Raw genomic sequence first — 14,640 nt, 5'->3', positions numbered from 1 at the left:
CACACTAGCAAAGTAATGCTCAAAATCCTTCAAGCTAGGCTTCAACCGTACATGAACCGAGAACTTCCAGACATTCAAGCTGGATTTAGAAAGGCAGAGGAATCAGAAACCAAATTGCCAACATAAAAAAAAAAAAAAAAATCCGGGGAAACATTTACTGCTGCTTCATTGACACAGTACAGCCTTTGACTGCGTGGATCATAACAAACTGTGGAAAATTCTTCAAGAGATGGAAATCTCAGACCATCTTACCTGCCTCCTGAGAAACCTGTATGCAGGTCGAGATGCAACAGTTAGAACCAGACATGGAACAATGGACTGGTTCCAAATTGGGAAAGGAATATGTCAAGGCTGTATTTTGTCACCCTGCTTACTTTACTTATATGTAGAGTGCATCATGTGAAATGTTGGGCTGAATGAATCAAAAACTGCAATCAAGATTTCCAGGAGAAATATCAATAATCTCAGATATGCAGATGATACTATTCTAATGACAGAAAGTGAAGAGGAACTAAAGAGCCTCTTGATGAATGTGAAAGAGGAAAGTGCAAAAGCTGGCTTAAAACTAAACATTCAAAAACCTAAGATCATGGCATCTGGTTCCATCATTTCATGGCTAATAGATGGGGAAAAAATGGAAGCAGTGCATATTTTATATTCTTGGACCCCAAAATCACTGCAGATGGTGATTGCAGCCACCAGCTGCAATTAAAAGATGCTGGCTCCTTGGAAGAAAAGCTCTGACAAACCTAGACTGCATATTAAAAAGCAGAGACATCAATTTGTTGACAAAAGTCTGCATGGTTAAAGCTATTGTTTTTCCAATAGTCATGTGCAGATGAGAGTGTTGGCCCTTACAGAAGGGTGGGTGAAAAAAGAATTGATGCTTTCAACTGTATTGCTGGAGAAGATGCTTGCAAGGCCCTTGGACAGCAAGAAGTTCAAACCCATCAATCCTGAAAGAAATGAACCCTGAATATCCATTGAAGAGACTGATGCTGAAGCTGAAGCTCCAATATTTAGGCCACTTGATGCAAAGAGCCAAGTCATTGGAAAACACCCTGAGACTGGGAAAGATTGAGGACAGGAGAAGGGAGGGACAGAGGATGAGATCACTGGATATCATCACTGACTCAATGGAAATGAGTTTGAGCAAACTCCGGGAGATGGTGATGAACGGGAAGGCTGGGGTAATGCAGTCTTGGGGTGGCAAAGAGTTGGACACCACTTAGCAACTGAACAGCGACAGTTAGAGAAGAGACACTAAATTTATTTAATTCATCCTTTGGGTAATGAATATGCCTTGTTTATTCCCCCCAGTATCAAATGAAAGTGATATTGTTATTATTCTCCTCAGACAAGGACCCTAAGGCACAAAATATCATGCATAGTATTCCTGATTAGAACTACTTTCAAATAAAATTTAGCCTTAATGCTAAATTTATTCTCTGTCCACTATGCCACTCTATTAATAAAATGGTCCATCAGGATCGTAATATTTAAAACGAAACTGGAATTTTGTAGCATGTCTGCCTATTGAAAAGATTTACATATTTTGAAAGCTTTCCTCCTACAGTCCTATAGTTAGTTTCTTTGGATCTGACATCAGACAATGAAAGTTAAATTGTAGGAATTTGCAGAGGATAAATGATTTTGAAAGGGAAAAAAAGAAGAAACGTTCAATGTTGTTTTGCCATTAGCTTGAGGGTAATAATTAAAATTTAATTTGTTCTATCATAAATCTCTAAAATCTTACTTGTTATGGTAAAAAAATATGGAAGATACCTAAATATCCTTTAATAGAAGATAGAATATATTTTGATACATTTATTCTATGGAAGTCTAGGCAGAGATTAAAAAGAATGAGGTAGATTATATACACTGACTTAGAATTTATGAAGGACAATAAATAAAAACAGAACAAATGCCAAACTATATAAATAGTATGAAACCATTGTATAAAACTTAAAATTGTATGTGTATATATATATATTCACGTAAAATACACAGTAAAAACTACATAGAAGTAGATTCAGAAAGATACTGCAAACATTTAAAAACATATTACCTTTATGTAGGGAGAGGAAAGGAATCGAAGTCCAGTGAAAAGGAAGAGTTAACTCTTTCATTCTACATATATTTTGTGTTGAATTCTCCACAATGAATGTATATTTCTGTGCTAGTGTTTGTAAGTAGTTATTAGTTTTTTCTGAAAGCTTTTAAAACTAAAATTAGAAGCAAATACTGTATTCTCCAGGTATTGTAATGACTTGTGTGATAAACTGATAAAATATGAACTTTCATTCCTTAACAAAGACCAACTTTCAAATGTGAAGATTTATGTTAAATAAGACTTTGCAATTCATTTCAATAGTGCATATTTTTAAACACATCAAACATTTTTACTATCTGTCTTTACACCTACGTGTGTTACAACCCTTCTCTTGAGTTTTTAAGACATCTAATTCTGGCAACTCACTTGTATTTCACTATCAAAGCAGTCAACTCATTAAATATGTGACCTTTGTAAATCTCTTTGTTTATCCAACTCTAAAAAAAACAAACAAACAAAACAGGTCCAAGCAGGTGTCTTTCTTTTTCCCTTTTCTTTATTCACGTGTGCACTTCCCTCCCTCTGCTGTTATTTAAAGTATTCCCCCAGTAACCTCTCGTCACCAGGCTGCTGACTTTCAATCTGCCGCTAAGGCTTTGCTTTCTTTCTTGTAATTCTGCACAGCTGTTTGCACCTTCTGGTCTCTTTTCTGGTCATAGGATATTTTGGAGTTTCATCATTTAAGGCAGCTTCCTAAGCTTAGAGCTACTCACTTAGCCTCTCGTGAATTGTTTTCTTAAACAATAAAATATTAACAAGAGCAGCAATTTCTTGATTTCAAGTACTGAGTAATACACATACATATTTCTAGTTTAAGTGAAAATGGTACTAAAAACATGATTACTATATTAAGATCATTATATATAAAGATTATTTATGCTACTATAAAATACTTTATATATATATATATATATATATATATATAGTACATATGGTAAACTCTATATGCTATATAAATATAGTTTACTTAATTTAGTTGATCCCATGATTTTCCCACTGGATCTCGTTTTATGGCCTGGGCAGAGGGCATTTAAGACTGGCAAACTAAAGTCCAGAAAGCTAAGAAAATTAGCTTAGAAGAGAATCCAATGTAATAGCTAATATGAAATTGGATCATAGATAAAAGTTTTATTAATATCTACCTTTAAATTAACATTGCAACATTCCTATGAAATTATTGATATAGGGATTTTTGTCTCTCTCTCTATATATGTCAATTTTGCTCTTTTCTTTGCCTGAAGTCCACTAGGTCTTAATGTTATTTCTCTGCTATTTCTTTTCATTTATTCTCTTTTAGTCTTACTTTCTATGAGGTTATATCTCAAAAACTCCATAGCTCCTCATTGTAAAATATTGTATTTATTTTTAATGCTGAAAAATATGTTTAGATTACTAAACCTTAAACATATCTTAGCGTGCATAGACTTTATTTTCTGTAGTGGCTTAAATTTCACATAGCATATAAAAACATAGTAGTTACATCTCATGAAAAATTTAATGGGCACCTTTCCCATATATAAATTAACCATAATTTGAACAATATGCTCTTACAATAGAAGTAATAAAATATTTAACCTTACTGTAAAGACTATGGCTCTCTTAAAGGCAAGTGTGGCCTTGAAGAATGTATATCGATTCTAAAGTGTACATGTGCTTTCACTGCAACTAAGGTGTTCTCCATGGGTCATAAAGATTCATCCTTGAAAGTTGCATTAATTTTCTCAAAACCTCACAAATGTCTCTTGGATAGGGTGTGCATGTATGCTTAGTTATATCCGACTCTTTTGAGAACCAGGTTCCTCTGTCCATGGAATTTTCCAGGCGAGAATACTGTAGTGGGTTGCCATTTCCTTCTCCAGGGGATCTGCCCAACCCCGGGATCAAACCTGCGTCTCTCATGTCTCCTGCCTTGGCAGGTGGATCTCTACCACAATACTGCCTGGGGATCCTCTTGGGTGAGAGGAAGGTAGAAATGAAACTGGAACCTTGAAATGCAGATAAACATTGAAAAAAGTTTCTGGAAATTTAATATGGGACTTTAAGTATTGTTGACTAATTTAAATATTGTAATTAGGTAAGTCTTTTTCATCTATATTTCTAAAAGTTTATTAAAGCTATCCAAAATTCTTTAAAGTAACCTTTTTATTGGTAAAATTTGGTTATTTATATAGTTTTGAAATTCTAATTTATTTAAACTTGAATAGTAATTTCAGCAACATAAAATATATTATTTTTCTGAATATTGGAAAAATTAAAAAATATAATATATGTAGATAATTTGACTTAGCATGACAATTTCTGAATTGGAAAATGAGTGGTATATGATTCTCCCAAGAATACATAATGGATGCAAAAATGGGACTGAATCCAGACCCCCTAAACCAGTACTTGATCCATCTACAGTATCTTATTTTGAAAAGAAAAAATTATTAGTACTTAGTAAATCATTTAAAATGGTATCTACCTAAAGACCTAAAGGTAAGACTGGAAGCCATTAAACTCCTAAAAGAGAACACATAAGCCAAACAGTCTTTGATATAAATTGTAGCAATATTTTTTCAGTGTGCTTCCTAAAGCAGAGGAAATAAAGTAAATATAAACAAATGGAACCTAAATTAAATTTAAAAGCTTTTGCACAGAAGAGGAAGCCATTGACAAAAAGACAACTTACTTAATGGGAAAAAAATTTTGCAAGTAATGTGACTTCTATATAAATGGAGTTAATATACAAAATATTTAAACAACTCATACAGCTCAACATTGAAAACACAATCAACTTGGTTAAAAATGAGCTGAATAGATATTTTTCAAAGAATACATACAAATGGTCAACAGGCACAGGAAAAGATGCTCAATCTCACTGTCAATTCAGTTCAGTCTCTCAGTCGTATCTGTCTCCTTGTAACCCCATGAATAGCAGCATGCCAGGCCTCCCTGTCCATCACCAACTCCTGGAGTGCACCCAAACCCATGTCTATTGAGTCAGTGATGCCATCCAACCATCTTATCCTCTGTCATCCCCTCCTCCCACCCCCAATCCTTCCCAACATCAGGATCTTTTCCAATGAGTCAGTTCTTTGCATGAGGTGGCCAAAGTATTGGAGTTTCAGCCTCAACATCCAGTCCTTCCAATGAACACCCACACCACTGATCTCCTTTAGGATGAACTGGTTGGATCTCCTTGCAGTCCAAGGGACTCTCAAGAGTCTTTTCCAACATCACAGTTCAAAAGCAACAGTTCTTCGGTGCTCAGCTGTCTTCACAGTCCAACTCTCACATCCACACATGACTACTCAAAAACCATAGCCTTGACGAGACGGACCTTTGTTGGCAAAGCAGTGTCTCTGCTTTTAAATATGCTATCTGGGTTGGTCATAACTTTTCTTCCAAGGAGTAAGCGTCTTTTAATTTCATGGCTGCAGTCACCATCTGCAGTGATTTTGGAGCCCCCCAAAATAAAGTCTGACACTGTTTCCACTGTTTGCCCATCTATTTCCCATGAAGTGATGGGAGCAGATGCCATGATCTTTGTTTTCTGAATGTTGAGCATTAAGCCAACTTTTTCACTCTCCTCCTTCACTTTTATTAAGAAGCTTTTTAGTTCCTCTTCACTTTCTGCCATAAGGGTGGTGTCATCTGCATATATGAGGTTATTGATGTTTCTCCCAGCAATCTTGATTCCAGCTTGTGCTTCCTCCAGCCCAGCGTTTCTTATGATGTAATCCGCATATACATTAAACAGGCAGGGTTACAATATACAGCCTTGATGTACTCCTTTTCCTATTTGGAACCAGTCTGTTGTTCCATGTCCAGTTCTGTTGCTTCCTGACCTGCATACAAGGTTTCTTAAGAGACAAGTCAGATGGTCTGGTATTCCCATCTCTTTAAGAATTTTCCACAGTTTATTATGATCCACAGAGTCAAAGGCTTTGTCATAATCAATAAAGCAGAAATAGATGTTTTTTTAGGAACTCTCTTACTTTTTTGATGATCCAGCAGATGTTGGCAATTTGATCTCTGGTTCTTCTGCCTTTTCTAAAACCAGCAATCTCACTGTCAGGGAATGCAAATTAAAACCAAAGTGGGATATTATGTTACACCTGTTAGAATGGCTATCATCAAAAAGACCAGAAATAACAAATGTTGGCAAGGATATGGAGAAAAGGAAACCTTTATAAGCTGTTAGCAAGGATCCACAATGGTGCAGTCACTGTGGAAAACAGTATGGAAGGTTCTCAAAATACTAGTATAAGACCCAGCAGTCCCATTTTTGGGTTTTCTTCCAAAAAGAAAAACACCAAAAACACTCATTTGAAAACACTAATTTGAACATGCACCCAGTATTCATAGCAACGTTATTTACAACTGCCAAAATATGGAAGAAACACAAATGTCCATCTACAGATAAATGAATAAAGAAGATGGAATAACTATTCAGTCATAAAAATAATATTTTTCCATTTGTAGCAACATGGATAAACTTAGAGGTTATTATGTTGAGTGAAATAAGTCAGAGTTGGAAAGACAATTATATGATATCACCTATATGTGAAATCTAAAAAAATAAAACAAACTAGGGACTCTAACAAAAAGAAACAGGCTCACATGCATAGAGAACAAACTGGTGGCTACTAGTGGAGATTAAAAAGAAGCGAGGGGTAAGATAAGATGGGGTAGGGGATTAAGAAGTACAAACTACCTTGTATAAAATAAATAAGCTACCAGGATTTATAGTCAGTACAATACATGGACTCTAACCACACATGCTCTGTCAGTTCGGTCGTGTCCGACTCTCTGCGACTCCATGGACCATGGCCTGCCAGGCTTCTCCATCCATGGGATTTTCCAGGCAAGAGGGCTGGAGTAGGGTGCCATTTTCTTCTCCTGGAATATAACCATGTTTTATAGTAAATAGAAATGGAATATAACCTTTAAAAAATCAGTCACTAGGTTGTATATCTGAAACTTACATAATATTGCACATCAGCTATACCTCAATAAAAAGAGAAAATCATATCTACCTAATACTAATAAAACATTTTCTTTTAAAATAGAGCCCCTCTTTGCCATTTCAAATACAGCCATCATCTTTTACATAAATGGAGTTACAGCTTCCAGAATGGCTTTATTTGACTGTTTTTTAAAATAAGTATAATTTGGGTACTAATGCGATATGTTCTGACCAAAAATATTTTCCATGGATCACAAAACCCTATATTACTTAAACTCCTTAGCTGGTCTTCCTTGGTGGCTCAGATGGTAAAGAATCTTCCTGTAATGCGGGAGACCTGAGTTTGATCCCTGAGTCAGGAAGACCCCCTGCCTGGAGGAGGAAATGGCACCCCACTACAATATTCTTTGCCCAGGGCAGAGGAGCCTGGTGGGCTGCAGCCCATGGGCTCACAGAGAGTAAGACACAACCAAATTCCTTAGATTACTTAAACTCTTAAGGCATCCTTAATGTCATAGATAGTTTTTTAAATGTAAATATAAAAATTAATGCATTGCAGGCAGAATTTATTTAGTTAGATTCACTGTCACTGGGCCAAGGCTAAAGGAAAAGGAAAATTTCCTCCAGAGGAACTGAAAAATGACATTCATCAGTAAGGTGAACATGTTTTATGAATAGAGTTCAGTGAAATTCCAACAATATTCACACAGAAATTGTGTTCAGCTGTGAGTAACAAAGAACTAGAGGACATTAGTTTATAACATTTTTCAGGTTTATTTTTATTTATGTGCATAATGAGAAGTCACAGGACAGTAGTTTAAAGGCATGAGGTGAGGCCTCTGAGATTCTCCTTGCATTTTCCTCAGCTCAGATATCCTACACCCATTCTAGCATGGAAAAAGGGATGATGTGCATATTTGGAAAGCAAAAATCCTCTCAGTTTCATTAATCAGAGTGATCATGCGACCACACAGTTAAGCATCTCTGGGAAATGCAAGGTGTTTATTCTTATACAGCCCACATGAGAGCTATTAAAAACCAATGTTTCAGACGTCCCTGGTGGTTCACTGGTTACGAATCTGCCTGCAAATGCAGGGGACATGGGTTTGAACCCTGCTTCAGGAAGCCACAAGACAGCAAAGCTTACCTAATGCAAACACTGAAACCCTTACGCCACAACTGCTGAAGCCCACACACCACAGTGCCCGTGTTCTACAACACGAGAATTCATCGAAACAAAGAACCTGCTCAGTTCACTTCAGTCACTCAGTCATGTCTGACTCTTTGCGACAGCACGCCAGGTCTCCCTGTCCATCACCAACTCCCAGGGTTTACTCAAACTCATGTCCACTGAGTCGGTGATGCCATCCAGCCATCTCATCCTCTGTTGTTCCCTTCTCCTCCTGCCTTCAATCTTTCCCAGCATCAGGGTCTTTTCAAATGAGTCAGTTCTTCACATGAGGTGGCCAAAGTACTGGAGTTTTCAGTTTCAACATCAGTCCTTCCAATGAACACTCAGCACTGATCTCCTTTAGGATGGACTGGTTGGATCTCCTTGCAGTCCAAGGGACTCTCGAGTCTTCTCCAACACCACAGTTCAAAAGCATCAATTCTTCTGCACTCAGCTTTCTTTATAGTCCAACTCTCACATCCATACATGACCACTGGAAAAACCATAGCCTTGACTAGACGGACCTTTGTTGGCAAAGCAATGTCTCTGCTTTTTAATATGCTGTCTAGGTTGGTCATAACTTTTCTTCCAAGGAGCAAGCATCTTTTAATTTCATGACTGCAGTCACCATCTGCAGTGATTTTGGAGCCCCCCAAAAATCAAGTCTGTCACTGTTTTCATTGTTTCTATTTCCCATGAGGTGATGGGACCAGATGCCATGATCTTAGTTTTCTGAATGTTGAACCTATGGGCCACAATAAAGACTCAGCAGAGCCAAAAATAAAACATAAGCATTTTTTTAAAGCAATATTTCTGCAGTGCCTTTGCCATACAGATTAGATGTTTAATAAGAAATGATATTGAGCTATCTAGGAAGTATCTATTTTAAGCTTAGGCATCGAAAGAAACACAATGTTTGCTTTAGTGAAGACAAAAAGAAAAATCACTATTTTATAGTCACCATGTAAAGATGGCTTCAAGCTCAACATTTAGAAAACTAAGATCATGATATCTGGTCCCATCACTTCATGGCAAATAGATGGGGAAACAATGGAAACAGTGGCTGACTTTATTTTTTTGGGCTCCAAAATCACTGCAAATGGTGATTGTAGCCATGAAATCAAAAGATGCTTACTCCTTGGAAGGAAAGTTATGACCAACCTAGACAACGCATTAAAAAGCAGAGACATTACTTTGTCAACAAAGGTCTGTCTAGTCAAGGCTATGGTTTTTCCAGTAGTCATGTATGGATGTGAGAGTTGGACTATAAAGAAAGCTGAGTGCAGAAGAATTGATGCTTTTGAACTGTGGTGTTGGAGAAGACTCTTGAGAGTCCCTTGGACTGCAAGGAGATCCAACCAGTCCATCCTAAAGGAGATCAGTCCTGGGTGTTCATTGGAAAGACTGATGTTGAAGTTGAAACTCCAATACTTTGGCCACCTGATGCAAAGAGCTGACTCATTGGAAAAGACCCCAATGCTGGGAAAGACTAGGGGCAGGAGGAGAAGGGGACGACAGAGGATGAGATGGCTGGATGGCATCATCGACTCGATGGACATGGGTTTGGGTGCACTTCAGGAGTTGGTGATGGACAGGGAGGCCTAGCATGCTGCAGTTCATGGGGTCACAAAGAGTTGGACACGACTGAGTGACTGAACTGAAGTGAACTGAACTGATGTACAGGTGGTGTACAAAAGAGCCCCCCATTAAGGACTCAGTTTAGACAAAGGCAGAGAAGGCAAGCACGTGACATGTCACAGGGCATAAAAAGAAAGAAATGCAGGTATCCATTAAAATCAACTTGTAAAGTTTTTATTTACAAGTTAATAAAGAAATGGTAAGAAAAGCACCACACTTGAATAATTTACTCCTTTGGAGCAATGTAATGCAAATGACAAAGAAAAGGAGCAACATCATCCAGTTCCCATGATCTGCTTCTCCAAAGTGATGGGCTTCAGAAAAAGTAAAACTGATTTGTGCTTCATTCAAAACCTTCACAAGTGAATGAGTCTTCCAGACCTTCAGGCATATATTTGAACTTTAGGAAGTGGGGTTGGGTGATGGATTGTGGAGGGTTACAAAATGGAATAGAAGAAATACTGAAAAAAATATCAGAACTTTTTCCTAGTAATGGTCCATTTCTCTTTTCATAGTATACTCTTACTCAGTTCTATGAGTGATCATCATCCTGCCTAGAGCAAAGATAAAGACATAAAGCTACTTATATAACACAAAAAGAATGGCGTTTTTGAAGGGGACAGAAACATTTTAAAAGGTTCAAGGGCTTTTCTGGCACTTTTCTCCTTATTTTTTCTTAAATCTATTAATCTTGATATGTCACCATGATTCTTTCCTAGAATTTATCAGTTCCATAAGGGGACTGATTACTCTAAATAGCTGTCAGCAAATAGTACTCTAAGTGTAGATATCTTTGTTATTTTTGTTATTTGTCTAAATTTTTGTGATGCCTAAGTGCTACATTAAAGTCACTGTCAATGAATAAATAAAAAGAAATCTGCTAAAACGGAAGCAATTGTAATATGTATTGTAGATACTTGTACATCAAAGCACCTTTAAAATAAGGTCTATAGTATATCTTGTTTGGTTTTGTTTTTTTTTTCAGTGATTGGAAATGATGGATTTTATATAATACTGAAAGGCCTAGCCCGACCTCAAACACAAATATATAAAAATATGATTGAAGAACATGAGTCTACAACCTCTTTCATACCTCAGAGTTTTCACAGTTTTGTTTTCAGTGAAGACTTCAGAAACCCTCTACTGACTGGGGTTGGTCCCACGGTAAGAAATAAGTATTTACTTCTTCAATAAGCAACGATGTATCATTGTTATAAACTTTATCTCTTCCAGATATTTGAATTTACATATATCCAGTGTTACCTGAAATATTAAAGCTAATATAGATTTTAAAAATAAAAGTTATACTGTCATCACAACTGGATATATGTTTTAAAAAAATAATGAGGGATGCATTCCACAACATACTGCCCACTGACTGGTGTTTTGTGGTGCATTTGATTATTGAGACAAAGCCATTGTAATTGGATTGCTAAATGAAGAAGGAGGGCCATTTTGAGATAAGAGAGAGGGAGGGAGTGATTTAAGAAAGGGAACACAGAGGACAGAACATGAAGGCCCTTTTAAATAAAATTAAGAGTGTGTGCTTTTGCTGTCTATCTCAAGAGCAATGCTAAGGTAATCAAAGTGTTGATTCTATTAAAATCAGAAAGTCTCAATTGAAGAAAACACTTTTTTTATATGCAATGTTTGAAGACCATCAACTGGCTCAAATAAAGGTTAATATCTTTCTGGATACCTGAATACCCCACATGAGGGTCTCCACTGGTTCAACTAGAATTGCGGCTATAAAAACCAGTTTTGAATGCAGGGTGATCAAGATACTCAGAGGAGTAAATAGCCAAAGAAACTAATTAAAATCAAATGATTTAGCACTATGGATTGAAGTCAAAAGACCTAGAATATTCTCAGATTCAATAAGGATAGGCATGGATAAAGACAATAAAGACAGACATGGATAAAATATGAACTGGTTTTTTTCAGTCATTAAGTCATGTCCCACTTGTTGCAACATCATAGACTGCAGCACAACAGGCCTCCCCATCCCTCACTATCTCCCAGAGTTTGCCCAAGTTCATGTCCATTGAATTGGTGATGTTATCCAACCATCTCATCTTCAGCTGCCCTCTTCTCCTTTTGCCTTCAGTCTTTCCCAGCATCAAGGTCTTTCCCAATGAGTCGACTCTTCACATCAGGTGGTGAAGAATATTGGAGCTTAAGCTTCAGAATAAGTTCTTCCAATGAATATTCAGGGATTTTTTCCTTTAGGATTAGCTGTTTTGATCTCCTTTGCTGTCCAAGGGACTTTCGATAGTCATCTCCGACACCATAATTCGACAGAATCAATTCTTTGGCACTCTGCCTTCTTTAGGGTCCAATTTTCATATCCATTCATGATTGCTGTAAAACCATAGCTTTGACCTTTGTCAGCAAAGTGATGTCTCTGCTTTTAATATGCTGTCTAGGTTTGCCATAGCTTTCCTTCCAAGAAGCAAGTGTCTTCTAATTTCATGGCTGCAGTCACCAACTGCAATGACTTTGGAACCCAAAAGAAAAAAATGAGACAAAAATATAAAAGTATAAATTGTTGTTGATCACACATGAATGAGTAATGCTTCTAACCTTCTGTCTTGATTGGAATAGAAAAGAATGATCTCACCACTCAATGGCCACCTGCAATGTTGTTTTTCAGTCATTCAGTCATGTCCAACTATTTGCGACCCCATAGACTGCAGCACGCCAGGCTTCCCTATCCTTCATTATTTCCAAGGGTTTTCTCACAGTCATGTCCATTCAGTTGATGGTGGCATCGAACCATCTCATTCTCTGTCACCCCCTTCTCCCCTTGCCCTCAATCTTTCCCAGCATCAGGGTCTTTTCAAATGAGTCAACTCTCCACACCAGGTCCCAAAATGTTGGAGCTTCAGCTGCAGCATCAGTCTTTCCAATGAGCATCCAGGGTTGATTTCCTTTAGAATTGACTTGTTTGATCTCCTTGCTGTCCAAGGAACTCTCAAGAGTCTTCTCCAGCACCACAGTTCAAAAGCATCAATTCTTCAGTGTTCAGCCTTCTTTATGGTCCAACTCTCATATCCATACATGACTACTGGAAAAACCATAGCTTTGGCTATATGGAACTTTGTTAGCAGTGATGTTTCTGCTTTTTAATATGCTGTCTAGGTTTGTCATAGCTTTTCTTCCAAAGAACAAATGTGTTTTAATTTCATGGCTGCAGTCACCATCTGCAAAGACTTTGGAACCCCCCCAAAATAAAATCTGTCACTGTTTCCATTTTTTCCTCATCTATTTGCCAAGAAGTGATGGGACCAGATGCCATGATCTTTGTTTTTTAAATGTTGAGTTTTAAGCCAGCCTTTTCACTCTCTTCTTTAAGCCAGCTTTTTCACTCTTCTCTTTCATCTTTATCAAGAAGCTCTTTAGTTTCTCTTCACTTTCTGTTGTTAGAGTGGCATCATTTGCGTATCTGAGGTTATTGATATTTCTCCCAGAAATCTTCATTCTCAGTTCAGTTCAGTTCAGTCGCTCAGTCATGTCTGACTCTTTGTGACACCATGGACTGCAGCACGCCAGGCCTCCCTGTCCATCACCAACTCCTGGAGCTTCCTCAAACTCATGTCCATCAAGTCAGTGATGCCATCCAACCATCTCATCCTCTGTCAAACCCTTTACCTCCTGCCTTCAACCTTTGCCAGTATCAGGGTCTTTTTCAATGAGTCAGTTCTTCACATTAGGTGAACAAAGTATTGGAGTTTCAGCCTCAGCATCAGTCCTTCCAATGAGTATTCAGGACTGATTTCCTTTTGGATGGACTGGTTGGATCTCTTTGCTGTCCAAGGGACTCTCAAGAGTCTTCCCCAACATCACAGCTCAAAAGCATCAATTCTTTGGCTCTCAGCTTTCTTTATGGTCCAACTCTCACATCCATCCATGACTACTGGAAAAATTGTAGCTTTTTCTAGATGGACCTTTGTTGGCAGAGTAATGTCTCTGCTTTTTAACATGCTGTCTAGGTTGGTCATAGCTTTTCTTCCAAGGAGCAAGCATCTTAATTGCATGGCTGCATTCACCATCTGCAGTGATTTTGGATTAGAATCTTGATTCTAACTTGTGATTTTTCCAACCCAGCATCTCACATGATATACTCTACAAAGTTAAATAAGTAGAATGATAATATACAACTCTGACATATTCCTTCCCAATTTTGAATAAGTCCATTTTTCCACATCCGGTTCTAACTGTTGCTTCTTGACCTGCATACAGGTTTCTCAGCAGACATGTAAGGTGGTCTGGTATTCCCATCTCTAAGAATTTTCTGGAGTTTCTTATCATCCATAGTCAAAGCCTTTTGTGTAGTCAAGAAAGCAGAGGTAAATTTTTTCCTGAAACGCCCTTGCTTTTTCTATGATCCAATGGATATTGACAATTTGATTTCTGGTTCCTCTTCCTTTTCTAAATCCAGCTTGTACATCTGAATGTTCTCTGTTCATGTACTATTGAAGCCTAACTTGAAGGATTTTGAGCATTACCTTGCTAATTTGTGAAATGAGTGTAATTGTGTGGTAATTTGAACATTCTTTGGCATTGCCCTTCTTTGGGATTTATATGAAAGCTAACCTTTTCCAGTTCTGTGGTCACTGCTGAGTTTTCCAAATTTCCTGGTGTATTAAGTGAAGCATTTTAACAGCATATTCTTTTAGGATTAGAAAATAGCTCAGCTAGAATTCCATCAACTCCACTGGCTTTTTTTTTAGTAGTAATGCTTCCTAAGGTCCACTATACTTCACA

General features: G+C 37.4%; 1 protein-coding gene across 4 annotated transcripts in view; it reads left to right on the top strand.

Moving 5' to 3' along the window:
* Nucleotides 1-14,640, top strand: part of CNBD1 (cyclic nucleotide binding domain containing 1) — a 467,325-nt gene that overhangs the window by 241,928 nt on the left and 210,757 nt on the right. For all 4 annotated transcript variants that reach the window (XM_020915691.2, XM_020915698.2, XM_020915693.2 and 1 more), the window contains one exon: nucleotides 10,859-11,037. In XM_020915691.2, the coding sequence (XP_020771350.2) occupies nucleotides 10,859-11,037 (179 nt within the window). The remainder of the gene's footprint in view (nucleotides 1-10,858; nucleotides 11,038-14,640) is intronic.

Source organism: Odocoileus virginianus, chromosome 15 (assembly GCF_023699985.2).
Source record: "Odocoileus virginianus isolate 20LAN1187 ecotype Illinois chromosome 15, Ovbor_1.2, whole genome shotgun sequence".
Classification (NCBI taxonomy): Eukaryota; Metazoa; Chordata; class Mammalia; order Artiodactyla; family Cervidae; genus Odocoileus; species Odocoileus virginianus.
Note: the sequence above shows the minus strand (reverse complement) of the source record. Positions and strands in the feature narration are given on the sequence as shown.